Genomic DNA, 20,313 nt, shown 5'->3' with positions numbered 1-20,313 from the left:
AATTGGACAAATACCTCAGGTAGTTAGTATTGAAACACAGGTAGAGGAGATACAACAACAGACCTTCTGGCTGCAGACAGTGGGGCCACCTGAACGATTCTTCTCTAATCACTTTAGTAACTTCTTACCTGATCACTGGAATCCTGGGCGAGGCTATTGCCCCACATAGGCCTGACCATCTGCTTATGGAGTGGTTCTCCTAGGCTTAGTGAAACATATTGTGGCTAAGACTCGAATTTCTGAAGAAAAGCTGTAGAATGTACTAGATACAACACATCCTGAGATAAGAAGGGAATGGCTAGAACACCTCAGGCTTTGTTCCAGTCCTCCCAGAACAGGATTCCTTCCAGTCCAGTGTGTCATGTAGCCTCTGGGATCCTTCTTAGCACTGCTTCTCAGAGTCCCTGAACTTAGAAAGAAGTGACACATGGGCAAATGAGACTCTATCCACCCTCGGCAGTTTTCCAGGCCCTTAGGAGACTAGGTGGCATTGATTCCTGGGCTTCTGTTGTTTCTTGGTCCCTATCTGCAAGAAATACACCTGCTCTGTGTAGCTTGTGTGTGTATGAGCTCTGTCTCCATGGACTCAGCCAGATTGATAACAAGAACACAGTGACCCTGTTTCACATGTCCTGTGCGCCTATACTCATAGCTCCCCACAAAAGTCTACAGCAAGAGTTCAGAAGACAGCTATTAAAATCTACATGTTTATTTTTCCACTTATGGGAAATTATGAGCTATGTGGGTTTCATGTGCTCTTCTTGCTGATCTTTATAGTGTGTATGGCATCTAAGTACAGGCAAATTGTGGAGGGTAGGGAAGGGGAAAGGCCTGTGGTGTGCTCCATTGCCTCCATCCTAACATTTTTCACTTTGGTATCTTACAAACCATAATGTCAGCCAGAAGGGAGGAGAGTTTGCAAGGAGTTGGGGTAGCCTAAATACAGAAACAGTATGCATGAACGTTCAGGTAAATGCAGCACCTGTTAGTAAATCTGGAGTCCCTATTCTCCCACACATGTGGGGCATCGTAATGTAGATACACACCTCCCACTCATTACCACAAAATCTGCACAGAGGGTTTCAGAGCCATACTGACAGAAAGGAGAATTCATCCACAGTTACATTTTTCTACAGATCCTGAATAGGGGTGCTTTGCTCTTCTTGTACCACTTCAGGTTCAGTGTCCCCTGGTCTGTGGCAGTAAGTTGGTTAACCCAATGCCCACTTCTAGGCCCATTTGCCTTTAACAGCCACCAGTGCAGAGATTTTTTTCCCAGCCAACCTATAGCCTTGAGTAACAAGTGACAACTCTGGGAAACAATGACAGAAGTCTCTAGGCCAGTGGGCACCTATGGGGGAGAGAATTCTGTAATGTTTGGAAATGTTTGCTTTCGAGGAAATATGGGAACCCACAGTCTCCGTGCCCAACCAGCAAAGAGTATCTTTCTGGGTCCACTAGAGGTAGGGCCTGAACGTGGAGACTCACAAGTGCATCCGAGCCTGAATGCACATACGTGGACAGCTTTCCTGATAAAGGATGCAGGACAAGCAAATAGAAAATGAAAGAATTGGTAAAGTGTCCTTCATAGATGTCATTCTATGAAAAGAGTTTGAGGCAAGAGTGAGCAAAAGAGACTGAGAAGATGCTAGACATGGAGGGTGGAATGATCAGGCTCAGTGCTTCAGAGGATGTGAGGGGGTGAGTGAACTTCAAGGCTGAAAACCTGAAGGTCAGAGGTCCAAATCATTCAGAGGCAGAGTCGCAGCTCATCCTTTACTATCCAGCAAATAAGAAGGGCTAGAGTACTGGTTAAAGAAGTGAGGAGGAATTTGTAGCAAGATGAGCAAGTGGATATGATGTGGAGAACAGGGCTTGCTACAACTGGTGAAAAGCTCTCAAGAAATAGTGACATCACCACCAAACACATCTGCCCCCAAGGCTGCACCTCACATCAAGTCTCCTTCAGCTTCCTAGGCCCACTCAGCCACCTGGCCGCCATGGCCAGCAGCTTCCCACAGAGCCACCCAGCAACCAGAGTGAGCCCTAGCAGGAACAAGAAGACATCCAGCAGGTACTGCTCATGCCAGGGCTGCTGAAAGGCATAGGGCTTGAGGTGGGCTGCCCCCCCTGTCTGGAGGATATGGTCGATCCAGCCCACCAGCTTCTGAGAGGGGCTTACAGGGTGGGAGCGCCTGATGACACTGGCTGCCACAGCTGCAGACTTGTACCTGATGGCAGAAAGAAACAGAGGGACCAGCAGTTAGTGTAATGGCTATATCGCTGGACTCCCACGTAGTTGACCACAGTTTGAGTCCTGGACCCAGTGGCTAAAACTCATACTGGGCGCATGTGCGTGCATGCTCAAGATCCTAAGAGGACAATGGAAGAGAAGGGATTGCGGCATGGCCATCCCCCCTGGGGGGGGGTGATTTCTCACTTTCTGTCTCTCTGTCTCTCTCTGTCTTTTTCTGGCGAGCACACGTGCCCTATAACAAAAACCTCACACACACACACCCCAAAAAAAGAAAGAAACAGAGAAGAATGTTACCGACACAGGTTCACAAGCCTTCAAATGTATGATCCTTTCCCATAGGATGCACCAAAGTTTAGGTTTCAAGAGCAATTTTTTGGCCTGGCCCTTGCAATAGTTCACCTGATTCCACTTGAAACATTCAATAATGGTCCTTATATGCAAAAACTCATTCTTAATACTGAAGTGCTAAATGATAAAACAGTGACTCTGTTGGTAAGGAGTCATCCCTACCCCACAGAGGTGTATAATATACTATAGGAAAATTATATATGATATAATGTATCATATATGTACATGCAACACTTCCTTTGTGCCAGTCTCTAAACTAGTGGCAAAAGTAACTGTGGGCTCTGCCAGGCTCAGGGCAAGGCTTTCGTTTCCATGCACCATCAGAGTATGATGCTGACAGCTGGGTTCCTGGGCATGTTCTGCATATCTACACCACACGTTTGTAGTGTCCTGTCCTGGGTTTTTGTCACTGTTGTCACATTCACAAACTTCATAACAAGAGGTCCTACATTTTCATTTTACACCATGTCCTACAAATTAAGTAGCTGGCCTGATGATTCCATTTCTGGGGACAAGTCTAGCCCAGAATGACTTCTTGACTGGAACTGGCATATCATGGCCATTTTGGGTCTAGGTCTTTGAAAAACTGGTAAAAGTTACAAACCCATTCTTTATAAAATGGTCATGCACAACAAACGAAATTGCAAACATATACAACTGTTTTGAAGCTTAACCACTTTTCTAGGGTTCAGAACCACACGCTATGTGGTTGTGTTTTTAACAGCCAAAAGAACTTACTGAGTGTGTCCCATGTACAAGCTAATATGTGAAGTCTTGAGATCTGACTCAGGTTAGTGTCCTTAAAATCCTAATACATTACTTAATTCTGAATTATAAGAAAAAAAAACATATATTTCTCTTCATATGAGATCACAGTGCTGAATAAACAATTTGTTACCTTGGCAGTCACTGGGTTTCTTTATTACATTAGCCAAAACTCATAACCACTTAGCTGGTAGTGGGCCCTGTATTAGACACTGGGAACACAGTGAAAACGAAAGCACTAGCTGTTGTCCTCTTATAGTGACGGGGCCATGCAGGTAACACAAGCTGGTTAAGGATGCTGCCTCCCATTCTAAGGCAAGGCCTGGACTGGGAAGAAACTGAGGCAAGGCCCAGTTTACGAGCTCTCCCTTGTGTCCTTGAACTGGCCGGTATTCAATTTCTCTGCCGTGAGTTTTACTGTTATTACTGTACCGTGTAAGGGTAAAACATCACCCCCAACCATTGCAATAAAGCCAATTAGTGATCTTGTAGGAATGTGGTTCCCTAAGACTGACAGGAGGATCAGGAAGTTTAAGACTCTCCCACCTGTCTGTTTTTAAGCCAAAATTAACATATAGATTAAGTTAGTATAAACCAAATTAGCATTAGAAGCATATGTAGACTAAGTTAGTTTAAGGTTAGTTTTACTTACATACCCCTTGTTAAAGCTACAGGCCACACTAGCAAAGTCAGCACATTCACCACATAACAGAGACTCAGAGATAAAACAAAAGAACTCACTAATTGACAAGACTCAACAAACAAAATGCAGGAACCAGATTTATTAGAGGAAAAAGCCTGGATGGGACAACAGAATAAACAAAGCTGAGGGCTCCACAGAAAGATTAACCATTTTAGCTGGGAGTTCTTATCTAAAGCAACAGGTAGCTTTCAACTACAAAGAGTTTCTCATCTATGTGCTGTTGACCATAAAAACTGCTAATAAAACATCCTGTGTTGTCTCCGGAGCTACAAGATCATCTTCATTTCCCATATAAGATCATAGACTCACCCTCTATTATTGTAATGTATAGACAGTCCATATATTAACTGTGTCTTTACTTAACAAGACAAGACTTCCATCTAAGTCGTAACCAGCAACGTTATGGCCCTGGCCCGGGACTAAAGCTATCAAACATCCTGCAAGCCCCCTCTTCAAAAGACCCTTCCCAGTAATCAAGATCTAAGAAGATACAGCATGTATCACATTTTCAATAAAAAGGCACGATGATTCCTAGCAGTTGTCACTCCTCAGAGAGCGATCTCTGGGAGTGTCCGGCTAAGGACGTGCATGAAAGCATCGAGGCCTTAGTCTTCCTTTCTTTCCAGTGCCACCTCCGTCGAGATAACCCACCCACGCTGAGGCTGGACCCCGGCATTATAGCTTACTTTTGATGCTCTAGTGTAGGAGGACAGATAGTAAAGAAAAACACAAACAAAGAGGATAATTGGAGACTCTAAGTAAAAAGTAAATAATATAATTGAGCTTGTGTGAGAGAGAAGGCTACTTAGGACTGTCAGAGATGAACTTTCTGAGAAATGACATTGCAGATGAGACTCGAATGTCATGCAGGACTCACATGTGAAGAGAAGAGGAGCATTGGGGAGCGGTAAAGACAGAAGACCTAGAATAAGAATGTGGGGTAGTTGCAGAATGGAAAGATAAATTCCGTCTTAGTAGGAAATCTATTTGTAAAGACAACAGAAGTGCTCTCAAAGAGATCCTGTGTATGTAATTTGGTTCTTCATCAAACTGTAAGGTAGAGGGGATGGCAGGTGGCAGGGTAGTTAAGGGCGCTGGACTCCCATATGGCTGACCATGGTTTGAGTCCTGGATCTGGTGGCTTTCTCTCTCTCTCTCTCTCTCTCTCTCTCTCTCTCTCTCTCTCCCCCCCCCACCCGGTCAAATAAATAAATAAAGGTAAATAAAATAATTCTTAAAAAAATGCTATAAGGTAAAAAATTATTCCAGCATCTAACCTAAATTGCTCTAGTCTTTCTCTCAGTACACAAGTCATCTACTTTATGACATACATATTATTCCATGTCCTGGAAAATACAGTTTTTATTGAAAACACAGACCCACACAGTGACCTCAATGTTTATGTCTTCATTTAACCTAAGTGTTCCCAACTCCAGAGAGCTATATACCTCTTGTCTTCTATAACTTGCTTCATCTTAAGAGCCAGTGTGTCTGCCTTGAGTTCTTTTAACTGAAGAGAAACGCCAAGCTTTCTGGCTTCTACTCGGACCATGTTTTCAGGCTGATCTCCAAAGAGAGGAATCCCCACCATAGGCACACCATGCTGAATGGCCTCCATGATGCTATTCTGTCCACCATGAGTAACAAAAAGACGGATGCTAGAGTGAGCTGTGACAAACGAGAAAGAGGGTGGAACATTTCAGGATGAAACATTTCTAACAGGCAGAGCAGAAAGAGCATAAGAAAATGCCAAGGGGATCTAGAGGCACGTTTGAGCCATTGTAAATAATAAATAACTTTTCTTGGGCATATCCAGGGATGTATTTTCCAAGATACAGGATTCCAAGCTTTCCATTATAGAAAGACTTCTTGCCTCAGCCAGAACCTAACTCAGACTTAAAACCCAAAGAACTCTAAGCAATGCATATATTGCTATTTATCCATCCATTCTTCCTTCCCTCTGTCCTATGCCTCCCTTTGATTCGGTCATCTCTGTTCTCTTCTTGTATGTTTCTCTGGGTCTCTCCTTCTCTGTCTCTGTCCTGAACTCTCTTTTATCTCATGCTGACTGATTTTTTTTCTTCTAATTCCCAACACATTTATTGACGGCACAACTCATGTGTCACTTACAAAAGTTTCACTGATATTATTATATCCTCAGTTATATGCAAAGTCTCTTAAAGCAGAAATTGGACCCTATATTTCAGTATTTCCAGTTCCTACCTTGCCATCTCAAAAGTACCTGTCAACTGCAGTGTGCATCAGAATCTCAATCTCCTTATTTCTTCCCTAAAATGGCAATCATGTACCCTCCCCCAGAATTAAAGAAATACATCTACAGAAGCAGAACTAGGAATCTGTTTCTTAACTTCCCCCAGGTTATTTTGAGCCATAATCTTGGTTGTGAGCCTCTTTTCTACTCCGTGGCTATGCAATAAGGCAGCTATAGGCAGCAGCACTGGGTGCAGGCAAAACCCGCTGGTGGATGAGGGAGCTCTCTAGCACCAAGTGATTAACTAATGAGCCAGATAACCAGATTTGAGGTTGTTGAGCTTAAACATGAGTATTTTGACACATACTAAAGAAATTGTTGGCATCAATTTGTGAGGGTATGAATTGCTCAGGCCCTTAGTAGATTAGGAGGAGGTATCAATGCCTATGTATGGAAGTACCCATGTAAGGGCACATGGCTGAACTGGTGCTCATAAAGACACTAAGGAGAGTGGCAACTACACACCCTTCACCACCACTACACTTTCTCAGAATTCACATGTTGTCTTGGTTTTTGGAGGACAACCTTATTCAAGACCAAATGAAAGAGGGCTTAGGGGACCTCAAAGAATGATTGATTCTGGCCATACACAATAGGCCTGGGATAGAAAAGAATACATAAAAAAAAGGTTGTTTTAGTATCTGATCTCATTGAAAGGATAGCCTGATTTCCTAAGAACTTTGGCTAGCCAATCCTTTTCTGTCTTATGTAATCTAAACTTATCTATCAGTAAGGTTGGTACAAATGCCCAGCTAGAGGTCAGAGCCCTGTTTAACCCTAAAGACAACGAAATGGAAAGAGAGGAGCAGATCTGATTCATCTTACCCAGGAGATCATTCTGAGGAAGCCACTCCACGACTTTCACATTTGCCGCCAATTCGATATCTTTAGGCCAGTGAGAACGCCCACACCTCCATATCACCCCTTGAGGGAGTCTAGCAAATGCACCATTCATCTCCTTGAGAACTTTATGGGTCTCATAGGTGCTCACCATAGAACCAAGGGCCACTAGGACAAAACCAGAGTCTCCAAACCTGGTGATGAATTTCTCCAAGTCCTGGAGAAAGATAATGAAGAAGAGGTGACGAAGTTGTTTGTGAAAGTGTAGGCAGTCATGAAATGAAAGTCAGACTATTTACTAACACATCCTCCTTCCACTGCCTCATGTCCATCGTCCTGAAACTTATCACAGCAGGGAGTGAGACTCATGGAGGCTGGATGGAGTATATTCCCATTCTCCATGTCTCTTGGAGATTCTATCCATTATGATAAGAAAAGAAAATAGAACAGGGTAAGACTTCAGTCACCCACACAGAATGGGTCATTTAGCATATGTTGATCCAATATTCCTTGATATTTTTAGTCATTGATATGTGTTCTTCATTGCATACCTCAGTAGATCATTCATATGATTGCAAATTACAGCCATGTGGGAAAGCAGCAATGCCCCCTCCTAACAGAAGACGTGGACAGCTTAAATCAAAAGTTCTCCAGGAAGTTCTTAAGTAAGGTTGCAATTTCATGTCTTAACCTTAGCTTTAACATAGTTTTGTTCATTCTTACTTCCGAACTTTTCTTTAGATGACTTCAGTAACTCCCTCAGCTCCCAACGCTCATCATTAGGGGGCTCAGGCCCCCTGGATTCCATCCAAACATACCATCATCTGACTTATCGTTCCAAAAGATCACTTTAAAATAGCACTGTCAGACTTTGTAATTACAAAGACCATTATATCAAAATTGGAATATGCAGAGAAGAAAAAACTTTTAAAAAGGCACCTGTTATCTCAACCTTATTCTCATTATTATCCTTGCGCAATTCCCTCCCTTTCCTATTTGGCCAACACCTCACTCAACCTCCTATCGACTAAGGTCTCTGGCTTCATTTGTACAATTTTGCCTGGCTTCATTTGTACAACTGAATCTTCCACTACTCTAGTCTGGCCAGAGTTGCCCAGTGAACCATACCTCTCAGGGCAATCTCACTTTCATCTCCACACATTAGGCCCCCTGTGCTCCCCAACTTAAGCAGGTGCTTTTCCCCCCAAGTTTACTCCTACTACCAACACAAATCCATTCTCATTCATGGATTATCTCCCAACTCTTCCTGCTCAGTCAAGGTAAGTGGAGAAGTATAGACACTTTGGTGCCTGCAAGACCCAGAACAAATCCAGGCTCTTCCTGCCTCTGTGCTGAATAGTAGTAGGAAAGCTGAGCACCTGCTTTTCATCTATAAAAACAGAGATGATCACATTTCCTGTCAGTGGCAGAATACTCTATAACATCTGTACAATGGCAACCCAGTGCTTACTAACAACAGCAACCAACTATCTTAGCTCTCTTAGTTCTTCTCTTTAAAGAATTTCAGAAGCAGTGCATTCAACAGTACTTACAACATCCACTGGCTCAGGCCCACCCTAAAAGAATCAAATCAGCAGTTCTTACTATAGCCAGGAGCTAAGTCTCTGCAGGCAGGGTATATGGAGATCATGTCTGCAGATCTTGCTGTCAGTTTCACATGGTCCTGCCCCGGTTACTCAGGTCTCACAGTGTTGTCTGTTGCATTGTGACTAATTTGTCTTCTTCACAGTTATTTGTAACAGGCATTTGCTACATCTTTATTGTACACGTGATCACACAAAATGCAAATGAGAAATACCAACTATAATTAAAGGGCTTATCCCACTAAGGCCAGGACTAGGATAAGGCAAGAGAGAATACCAGTGTGCACCATAGAAGGAGGCTATCAATCTCAGGATCATGCAAGGCCTTACACTGTGCTTGCACATCCCTAAAAGTGAGCACTTCCTTAAAAGGCATGCCCTGTGTACCTGCCTTGCCTTACCCAACTTTAGTTCCAGTATTGCACTGGTAGCTGAAAGCCACCAGCTGTGCACTGAAGGCCTCTACATGAAATCCACATTCAAACTAAGAGTTTACTTACTTGTGGTATTGGTTTAACAGGTTTGGTCATTAAGCCTCCAACATAAATAGTGTTGGGTAACAAGGGCCGAGCAAACTCAAGGGCAAAGTCCGAATTAACAAACCACAGTTCTGATTTCAGTAGCAGATGAAACATAACTGGCCTAGAGCCTGCTGCAAAATGCTCCTCAATGACATTGTCAAACACAGAGTGAATTTTCCTTTGCCTCATGGAGAACTTAAAAAACATCAGAAGATTCTTCACACGGCCCCAGAAGTCCATGTGGTCCGTTAGTAAGGAGTAGAATACTGGAACATAAGACACTGGACTGGGTAACCCGAAGGTCACAGCATTAAAAGAGGATGGAAGAACAGACACAAAGGGTTTCCCAAGCTTCTCAGCAACCAAGTAAGGACAGTAGTCAAAAGTTTCAACTATCACCATGTCGAAGTCCTGATTTTTTAAGGAATCCATGATATCCCTTCTCTTTAGCAATTGACTGCACTGAGATGCAAATTGTTCTAAGAATTTTATAAGGTGCTCAAATCTTGCTCTGTAAGAAAGAAAGTAAAAGATAAACAGAGGAAGTATTAAATTTATAATACATAAAACAATCTTGAATTACAAAGAAAGTATCTCAGGGAAGTTAGAATATATGTACCAGCACTCACATACTGAATCCCTTTACCACAAATACCAACTGCCGTGGCCATTCTGCTCCAAATGTTTCTTCTCCCTAGAGTGTTCCCTCATCCACTCCCCTTTCCCCCATTTATTCAGATCCTATACATCATCAATGAAATTCAAGGCCCTGCTATTCTGCTCTGGGACCATCTTTGACTAAAGCAGATCTCAAAGTTCTACATCCACTTGATAAATGGTCTATTCAACTCTCATTATGTAATGACTTTTTATGAGTGATTTTCTCCTTTTCCCAGACAAACTATATAAGCAATTTATAATAGAATCCATCAATATTGATGATATAATCTATTTTTTAAGAATTATTTATTTAATTTTGTTCATCAATTTTTTTAACTTGATATAAGGCACATGCACTCATCAGAAAGAGAGAGAGAAGGTGAGAAAGCAAGTTGCCAAGTCCAGGATTCAAACTGCAGTCAGCCATGTGGGAGTCCAGATCCTCAACTACAACACCACCTACTGGCCTCTATAATTTATGTTTTTAAGCATTGTGTGTGTGTATATAACCAATTACCTTACCCAAGGGACTCTGAGTCTATCAGAACTTAAATTCTCAGCTAAAAGAAAGAATCTTCTATGCTTAGGAGTTAAGAATTGGGGAAGATGGGGGTGGAGAACCTGATTTTGAAATATGATTAAGCATTCCTTGTCAATGCAGGCAGTGGTAGTCAAAGAAGACCATGCCAAAGCTTTACTGATATGAGTTGTCAGAAAATTCATGACTTATTTTTCTATGAAAAAATATACTGGGAACCAGCAGTTAGCATAGTGGCTATGTCGCTGGACTCCCACATAGTCGACCACAGTTCGCATCCCGGACCTGGTGGCTTAAAACTCACACCGGGCACATGTGCAGACGTGCCCAAGATCCTGAGAGGAGAATGGAGGAGAAGGGATTGCGGCGTGACCATCCCCCCTGGGTGGTGATTTCTCACTTTCTGTCTCTATGTCTCTTTCTGTCTGTCTGGCGAGCACACGCGCCCTTATAGTGAAAATCTCTCCAAAAAAAAAAAAAAAAAGTACTGTGACTTTTCCAGTGACCCAGTATGATGAAGACTTTGCCTGCCCGTGCAAATGTTCCTGAGACAATTCTCGTAGTGCTTTCCACTACAGCCAGCACTGGGTATAATCGTGTTTTAAAGCATTCTGGGAAATAAGATGCCATGGTCAGAGGTGACAGGCACAAGGTCTCTAGACATCAGAGGCCTGTTGGCTGCTTGGAGGACAGAGAGAACTGATTTTGTGGCACACCTGTAACCTGTATTCCACTGCAGCATTGCCGTCCTGTTAGGGAAGGTCTTGAGGCTGAGAATTCACTGGTGACATGCAGTTCTCTGCCTGATCGTTAGGATCAACTTCAAGTCTAAATGAAAATGAGTTGCTGAAATCATTGTCCACTGTGTATTTGTGAAGATAGACATAAAAGGAAAAATTACCAAACCTTTTGGACAATTTCAGGAATGCAGTAAAAATTCCTAGGCTATAGTTTATTAATCACATTTAAAGTTAAACTAATAAATCCAAATATTTCAGGAATGTACTCTTACCTACACCTGTTCTTAAAACTATTAAACTGGGGGAAAAGAGACAAGGCACATACTTAAAATACATAACTAACAATGCAAGACAATATAAACTCAGTGTAAAATGAGTGCATTAGACCAGATCTACAGGGGAGGAAATGTGATCTTCCAGCCTGGGTGAAAAAGAAGCTTTATGAAAAAAGCCACCTTGACTACTGGGTAGAAAGAAGAAAGGGAAAGGTCACCATTATTAATAAGATAGGCATGGGTTTCTGTATTTTCTCTTTTATGTAAAAGATTTCAAAGTTATGGGGACCAGCAGTTAGCGTAATGGCTATGTTGCTGAACTCCCATGTAGCTGACTGCAATTCAAGCCCCAGACCTGGTGGCTTAAACTCACGCCGGGCGCATGTGCCTGCATGCCCAAGATCCTAAGAGGAGAATGGAAGAGATGGGATTGAGGCGTGGCCATCCCCCCTGGGAGGTGATTTCTCGCTTTCTGTCTCTCTGTCTCTCTCTTTCTGGCGAGCGTGCAAGCCCTATAGCAAAAACCCCTCAAAAAATAAATAAATAAGAGATTTCAAAGGTATGTATTTCTTTCCATTCCAGATGGAACAAAATGAGTTAATTTCATGCCTCATTTTCTCTAACAGGTAGATTAATTTTTATAAGAACTATACATGGCCAGATATTTAGCTTCAGTAAAATCAATAGCCAGAAATTTTCCCTCTGTTTATGAACACATGTGAGGAGAAGGGAGGAAGAATAAGTAGAAAAATATGGCTCTGATTTCCCTATCAGTAATAAGAAGTTGAAGGGTCTATCTTTATGTCCACGTTGGAGAATTTATAGACAAAGATTGTAGGTGAAGTTTGCAAGAAAGTCTCAGAAGGAACAATCTTCCCACTTTATGTAGAGATACATTCATGCTTCTAACATTAGAACAGAATAGAAGTGGATATTTCCAGTACTTGTGCTGGATGATTTGGTGTACAATATTCATCTACTCATGCATCTATCATTTGTCCATTTGTCCCTCCATGGTTCATCCATTCGTCTTTTTTTTTTTTTTTGGAGAGATTTTTGCTATAGGGCGTGTGCACTCACCAGACAGACAGAGAGAAAGAGAAGGAATCACCCCCCCCACACACACAGGGGGATGGCCACGCCACAAACCCTTCTCCTCCATTCTCCTCTCGGGATCTTGGGCACGCACGCACACACGCCCGGTGTCTGAGTTTTAAGCCACCAGGTCCGGGACTCGAACCGCGTCGACTACGTGAGAGTCCAGCGACATAGCCATTATGCTAACTGCTGGTTCCCCATTCGTCTTTTTCTATATCCTCATTCCAATATGTTCCGTAACATAGTGACTCTTTGGTTGAAAGAATAAAAACAAATTACCTGCCATTCAAAGCTTCTTCCATAAAGAAATCAAAACATTTGTTAAATTCTTTTTGATTATCTTCAGGTGGAAACCAACTGATAACTTCATATGATTTCTGCCCCTCTTTGAAATCTAAAAAGACACCAATGGATTAGAAAATTAAATACACCATACAACGTGTTAGCATTAACATCATTTTGAACTTTCTTTATAATAGCAATTTTATGTTTATTTGAATGTTTGCTTTTGGGAAGATGTTTATCTTGTTTTGTTTCTCTCATTCATTCTTTCTTGTAAACTGATGTCATTTATTGAGACACATACAATGATTCAGATTTTTTTTTTATCAATTTAAAATCATGGATGCTTCTGGAGCCAGCAGGAGGCACAGTGGTTAAGGCACTGAACTCCCACATGATCGACTGCAGCTCGAGCCCCTGACCAGACAGTTTGAAACTCATGCCAGGCACATGTGCCTCTGTGTCCAAAATCCCGAGAAGAGAATGAAGAAGAAGAGATTGTGGCATGGCCATCTCCCCAGGGTTGGTGGGTGATGATTTCTTGCTTCCTGTCTCTCTGTCTCTCTGGTGAGTACAAATTCCCTATAGGAAAAATCTCTAAAAGAAAAAAAAAATCATAGATGCTTCCATTTAAAGGTTGAGCTATTTGTTCCTATTTTACCAGGTAAAACAAAGGTTAATTTAGTTTAAGATAACCTGTCATGGTAGCACAAGTAAGAAGTGGTGGATTTCACAATTAAATATAGTTTTATTCAATCCCAGAGCCTCTACTTTTTCTATTTAAATTTTTTTTCATATTTGAAGTTACCTATGCAAATACTTTTTTTTATTCGATCAAAAAATATTAAAAGGCTTCATTGTAATAGTGGTTCCCTACATTCCTACTTATCAGCTTAGCCCTTTCCCCATTACTGATGTGTAATAAAAAATTTAACTTTGTTTTTTTGGGTTTTTTGGTTTTTTGGGGGGTTTTTTGCTATAGGACGTGTGCGCTTGCCAGACAGAGAGAGAGTGAGTCAGAAAGCAAGAAATCACCCCCAAGAGGGGATGGCCATGCCACAATCCCTTCTCCTCCACTCTCCTCTCAGGATCTTGGGCACACACACACACACGCCTGGTGTGAGTTTAAGCCACCAGGTCCAGGACTTGAACCACAGTCCACTGCATGGGAGTCCAGCGACACAGCCGTTACACTAATTGCTGGTCCCATCTGTCTGTCTCTTTTTGATGAGCACATATGCCCTCTGATGAGTTAGAAAAAAATGAAAGAGAGAGAGAGTGAGAGATAGAGCAACAAACGGCGTATGCCCTCTTAATCCATGTGTGCCTTCATCAATCGTAACATCCAAACCAAATTTTGTGTAGAGTTTGGGAGTAGGTTAATGTAAGATCCCATTATTGAGTCCCTCGTTCCAACTAGAATTGAAATTGCCGACCCCTTTCAAGTGTCTTTGGGCAAATACTCTGCAGTCACAAGTGTGTCTGGCATTTCTGTCCAGTGCCTATTTCAACAGACTCTCACTCACAATTTCCCTTCACCTTGGAAAGGGCACAATATACCTTTAAGTGGCTAACCATGGGGTCCTACTACTGCCCACAGTCTTTGCCAGCAAGGGCTTAACCAGCTTTTTCCAGTGGCAATGAGGATGAATGTCCTCCTTTCAAATATTTATTTGACATACTTATTCAAGCCATAGAAACATTCACAAAGCTCATCAAAAGGACAACCCATTGCCCCACACAAACTACAGTACCCAGTACCTCAGTTAAATCCCTGGGAATTATTTGGTCAGTCAGCGGTCTCAAATTCTGACACAACAAGAAACAACTATTGGGGCCAGCAGGTGACATGGTGGTTAAGGCTCTGGATTCCCACATGGCCGACTATGGTTCAGTTCCAGACCTGGCAGCTTGCTTTCTCATTTTCTATCTCAATCTCTCTTCTCTCTCTGTGTCTCTCTCTGATGAGTGCACATGCCCTGTAGCAATTTCTTAAAAATAATAATAGTGATAAATAAAATCAAATAATTCTTTAAAAAAAGAGAAAGAAACAACTATTGAGCCTCTCTGCACCTATAATGCTGCAAGTCTAAAATTTTTTAGGCCTTTTTCCTTCTAGAGAAAACATATTTCTAATTTTTGTGTTTTACTTAAACTCATTCATGCATGTTACTTTAGAATCAACCTATATTGAATAGGGCTTCTTATAACAAAAGGGTCTAAAATCTGTCCAAATTGTGAAAGGAAAGCAAGGACCAAAAAAAGTCTGACCCCCTGAAAAACTCAGACAAGTAGAGGAGAGATTTTGTCACAGAATGACCAGAAACCACTGCAGAGGCACAAGAAATATGAGAAACCATTTAAAAATATTTCCCAAAATCCTGAGAAGAAAATGGAGAAGAAAGGATCGTGACATAGTCATGCCCCCTGGGGAGTGATTTCTTACTTTCCAACTTTCCCTATTTCTATCTCTCTCCTTCTCTCTCTCTCTCTGTATCTCTCCTTCTGTCCTACCTTCCCTCTCTGGCAGGTGCACACAGCCTTTAGCAAAACTAATAAACAAATAAATGAATGAATGAATAAATAATTTACTGAAAAAAGTTTTCAAACAATCTGAATAATAAAAAAGACCAAAAGTCACATTTAAAGTTTTCTAATAACTCAGAATTTTGTTTCTCAAAGATGCTTACTTTGGGATTTTTCTTCCATCCTACCTTCCCTCTCTGGCAGGTGCACACAGCCTTTAGCAAAACTAATAAACAAATAAATGAATGAATGAATAAATAATTTACTGAAAAAAGTTTTCAAACAATCTGAATAATAAAAAAGACCAAAAGTCACATTTAAAGTTTTCTAATAACTCAGAATTTTGTTTCTCAAAGATGCTTACTTTGGGATTTTTTTTTTCATCAAAATCTGAGGCACACTTCCGTATTGAGCAATCCAGAGCTTAAACCCATTCAACTGTTATTAACCTGTTGTGAGCTTGAGCAAATCTTTTAGGTTCTCTAGGCTTCCATTTCCTTGGCTGTCAACACAGAACAATTGACAATATTTATGAGCTTCCTAAGTTCTCTGGATTCAATGACTCGGAAACTTCTTTTTTTTTGGAGAGGTTTTGCCATAGGGTGTGTGCGCTCGCCAGACAGACAGAGAGATAGAAAGCGAGAAATCACCCCCCGGGGGGGGATGGCCACACTGCAATCCCTTCTCCTCCATTCTCCTCTCGGGATCTTGAGCACGCCCACACACGCGCCCGGTATGAGTTTAAGTCACTGGGTCCGGGACTCGAACTGCGGTAAACTACGTGGGAGTCCAGCGACATAGACATTACGCTAACTGCTGGTCCCAATGACTCGGAAACTTCTGAAATTATCACACACAAGTTCATGGGCAACTATAGATTTTTCAGAAACTATGAGATCATCTCAATGCTAGATTCTTATCTTAGCTGCATAAATGAGGGTCTTCCTAAGAGAGCCTTACTATATTTCAGATCATAAGAGCAAAAAATAACCTATGATACATACAAATAAAAGAGTCCTAGGACACATAAGGGCTGAATACTTCTGTTCAAGCTATATTATGCTATGTTATAGAGTAATATTTATCAAAATAATCTGTGATAATGTGTGGAGAGTTGCTTAGGATGTAGAATAAGTCTAGGTAAGGGAGAAAATAAGGCAGAATGGAGTGTAAAATCTGGTCGATAGAGCCTAAGGTTTCCAACACTTATACATACACACATACACACACCTTTTTTATACTTTCAAACCAATTAGAGTTTCAAAAATAAAATTTTTCTGGGCTAGCAGGTGGTGTGGTGATTAAGGCACTGGACTCCCACATGGCCAACCACAGTTATGAGTCCCAAAACTGGTGGCTTGAAAGTCACACCATGTGTGTGTGTGTGTGTGTGTGTGTGTGTGCCCAAAATCCTGAGGAGAAGGGATTGCAGCATAGCCTTTCCCTCTGGGGTGGGGTGTGTGGGGGGGATTTCTCACTTTTCCTGTCTCTGTTCATCTCTAGCAAGTACATACACACTATGGCAAAAAAAAAAAACTAAAAATAATTTCTGAGCCTTTCTGTGCAAAAAACATTCTGCTCTTTGCCTGGAGTATAGAACTCAACAATTAGTGAGAAAAGATACCTGATATCAAAGAATTTCCTCTTCTGAGAAGCATGGAGACATTATGACCATGATCTTGAAGAATCTGAGATACCCGGTCCATCAGTAGGTAATGGCTCCCACCTAGGAAGAATGCACATCATCAATTTTGTAGAACAGAGAACAGAGGGTTTGAAGCCGGCAGGGTGATAAATCAAAGAGGAGTAGAAAACAGAAAGTGAATAGTGAATAGTAGAAGATGAGGTTTGTCAATCTCTCCTTGGGATAAAGCCCAGCCTATGCATGTGGAAACTAACTTTCCAAATCCTTGACCTGCAGTAACCCTCAATCAAAGATTTCCTCTTGTGACCTGTGGTCTCCACCTTAGTGTGGTGACTTTTCCTGTGCTTAGGCCTTAAAGGTGTTCCTCATTCTTACTGGACAATGTATACATGCTGCATTTTTTAATTAAAATGATTTCTTTAGTTGTATTTGCTATTATTATTTATTATTTTTTAATTTGATCAAAGAGACAGAGACAGAACAAGAGAAGGAAAGTGAGAAAGCAAGCCACCAGGTCCAGGACTCAAACCATGGTCAGCCATGTAGGAGTCCAGCACATCACCTGCCAGCCCTGATACATGCTATATTTTAACCAGGACTTCACTGACACATTGAGTCTAGAGAAATAATTGCAATAGCATAAAATGTAGTACAACACCATGAACTTGAGTTTGAAGGGTACCTAATGGACAATCAGAGCTATTTTTAGAATCTTTCTCTTTATAAATGTGTATCTCTGTAGGAGGGAAAAATACAGGAGCTGAAAGTTGAGTGTGGGAACAGACATAGGACCAGAAGAATGGGAATCACAACTTAAAGTGCTTGAGATTCGAATGTATTTGGCAGGAAGTTTCCTAATTTGAGTGTGAAAGTTTCTCAATTTAGAATTAAGATACGGGGACCAGCAATTAGCGTAATGGCTGTGTCGCTGAACTCCCATGTAGTCGACCACGGTTCAAATCTCGGACCCGGCAGCTTAAACTCAACGCTGGGCGTGTGTGCGTACGTGCCCAATATCCCAAGAGGAGAATGGAGGAGAAGGGATTGCGGCATGGCCATCCTCCCTGGAGGGTGATTTCTCGCTTTCTATCTCTCTGTCTCTGTCTTTCTGGCGAGCGCACGCGCCCTATAGCAAAAACCTCTCCAAAAAAAAAAGAATTAAGATATGTAAGACAGCAATGGAGCCAACAAATGAGACTCCTGGATTGTAGGAGCATGCGAGATGGAACCACTGATATGAGGACAATCTTGGATCCTACAGAAAGAGAATCTTGATCTTCAGTAAAAGAACAGGTCTCACAACATCAATATCTTCTCCAACTCAGAGCTTTTGCTTTCATCAAAGATCTCAGAAGCAGGGAAAGACAGATCAGGAAAGAACCTAATGGCAAATACCAAGAGTTTGGGCATAAGGGTGGGAGTGTGTAGAGCTTGGAAAATGGAGTGCAGCTCTGGCAGTAACTCTGCTTTTTAATACCCAGACTGGTACAGTTTGAAGTAACAAGGGACATATAAAACACAAAACCCCTACCCTCCTTGTTCACATATAATGCATATAAGAACTGTGATCTAGGTGAGGCTGTGGTGAAAAGGGAACCTCCTACACCTTTGGTGGGAATGTAAATTAGTAAAACCGCTGTGGAGAACAATATGGAGCTTTCTCAGAAACCTTCAAATAGAACTATCTACCCTACCTCCAAATAATTCTACTCTTCTGTGGAAAGGATAGGAAAACCCTCAGTCAGAAAAACATTTGCATAACCATGTTTGTTGCAGCATTCTTCGTAACTGCTAGGACACAGACTCAACTCGAATGTCCAAGAAAAAAATGCGGCACATGTACTCTGTGGAATACTACTCAGCCATAAAAATGTGGTACATGTACTCTGTGGAATACTACTCAGCCATTAAAAATAACAACAACAACAACAAAACAAACAAACAAACAAAAACAATGAAACCCTGACATTTGATATAAAGCAGATGAATGTTGCAGAGCAGTTGGACCTTGAGGTGGTTAGTGCGTATGCACCATAATGAGACACAGAGCACTGTGCTTGCTCGGTCCTGAAAACAGGAGCTCATGACCACATCAGCCAGATAGAGTTTGACATGTTCCCTAAACATGCCTCACAGGCCTACTGCTACCTTAGCAGGTGCAAAAACTTTAGCACATGTTTTCCCGCTCCCCAGTGCCCTCCTTCTCAATAAACACACAGAGAATCAGCTAGTCTGGGTTACACTCCTCTGAGACTGTGAGCCTCCTGGCCTCCCCATGAAAGATTATTGCTTGTCTTGTGTGTTTTATCTTGCTCCATTTCCATAGGTCCTATGTTTTGGCTGTTCTGGATGCAGCAGATGAATATGGAAGGTGTAATGCTAAGTGAAGCAAACCAAGACTATGGAAGATAGGTATTGCATGTCCTTGCTTAACATATAGCGAATGCCTGCATTTTATAACAGAAACCTAAACACTGGAAGATATAATAGCAAGGAGGGTAACTGCAGTTACTAGAAACAGTATAAGAGGGGTTGGGTAATAGTGGCTAAGTAATAGGGTATGAGAAGGAGGCGGTCAGGAAAAAACAACATTTAATAGACACAAGAGTGAAAAGTTATTTGTTGATATATTGTATATGGTAATGCTAATGACCTCATAATATGTACTGTATCCATGCTGGGAAAAACCAAGTTGTAGATTGTAAAATAGGGATGCCCACAGATGTAGCCCCTTGGAGGAGCTGGTGGTGAGCCAGGTGCATTCTCGGGAAAGACAAGGATTCTCACCAGCTCCCTAGAATCTGACAGAGGGGACCACTGATGAAAGAAAGAAAAAGAAAGAAGAAAAGGGAAAAAGAAAGAAGAAGGAAGCCTTTTAGCTTCACTGCTACTAAAACTTAGAAAGGAAAAACACGGCTTTCAAATGAAGTTAGTTTCTTCAACACAGCTTTTTGAAAATCCCATTGAAAAACCAACAGATGAAGTACTGGTTCTGACACTGGACTCCCACATAGTAGACCATGGTTCAAGTCCCCAACCTGGCAGCTTAAAACACATGAATAGCATAAATCCAGAGAGGAGAATGGAGGAGAAGGGATTGCAGCATAGCCAACCCCCTGGGGAGGTGATTTCTTGATTTTCGCTTTCTGTCTCTCTGTCTCTGTCTCTCCAGCGAGCGCGCACACACCCTATAGCAAACAAACAAACAAAAACCCTCTTTAAAAAAAGAAAAGAAAGAA

The 20,313-nt window shown here is 41.7% G+C and overlaps 1 protein-coding gene across 1 annotated transcript in view; it reads right to left on the bottom strand.

Annotated features, from left to right (window-relative positions):
* Positions 1 to 691: 691 nt before the first annotated feature.
* Positions 692 to 20,313, bottom strand: part of LOC102498527 (UDP-glucuronosyltransferase 3A2) — a 21,163-nt gene continuing 1,541 nt past the window's right edge. The window contains exons 2-7 of the mRNA XM_006156326.2: positions 17,054 to 17,155; positions 12,901 to 13,015; positions 9,290 to 9,821; positions 7,171 to 7,402; positions 5,522 to 5,741; positions 692 to 2,231 (exon numbers count right to left, since the gene is read on the bottom strand). Coding sequence (XP_006156388.1) covers positions 1,955 to 2,231; positions 5,522 to 5,741; positions 7,171 to 7,402; positions 9,290 to 9,821; positions 12,901 to 13,015; positions 17,054 to 17,155 — 1,478 coding nt within the window. The 3' untranslated portion in view covers positions 692 to 1,954. The remainder of the gene's footprint in view (positions 2,232 to 5,521; positions 5,742 to 7,170; positions 7,403 to 9,289; positions 9,822 to 12,900; positions 13,016 to 17,053; positions 17,156 to 20,313) is intronic.

The sequence above is a fragment of the Tupaia chinensis genome, unplaced genomic scaffold (assembly GCF_000334495.1).
Source record: "Tupaia chinensis unplaced genomic scaffold, TupChi_1.0 Scaffold000489_1, whole genome shotgun sequence".
NCBI lineage: Eukaryota > Metazoa > Chordata > Mammalia > Scandentia > Tupaiidae > Tupaia > Tupaia belangeri.
The sequence above is the reverse complement of the archived record's forward strand: the minus strand, read 5'-3'. Positions and strand labels throughout refer to the sequence as shown.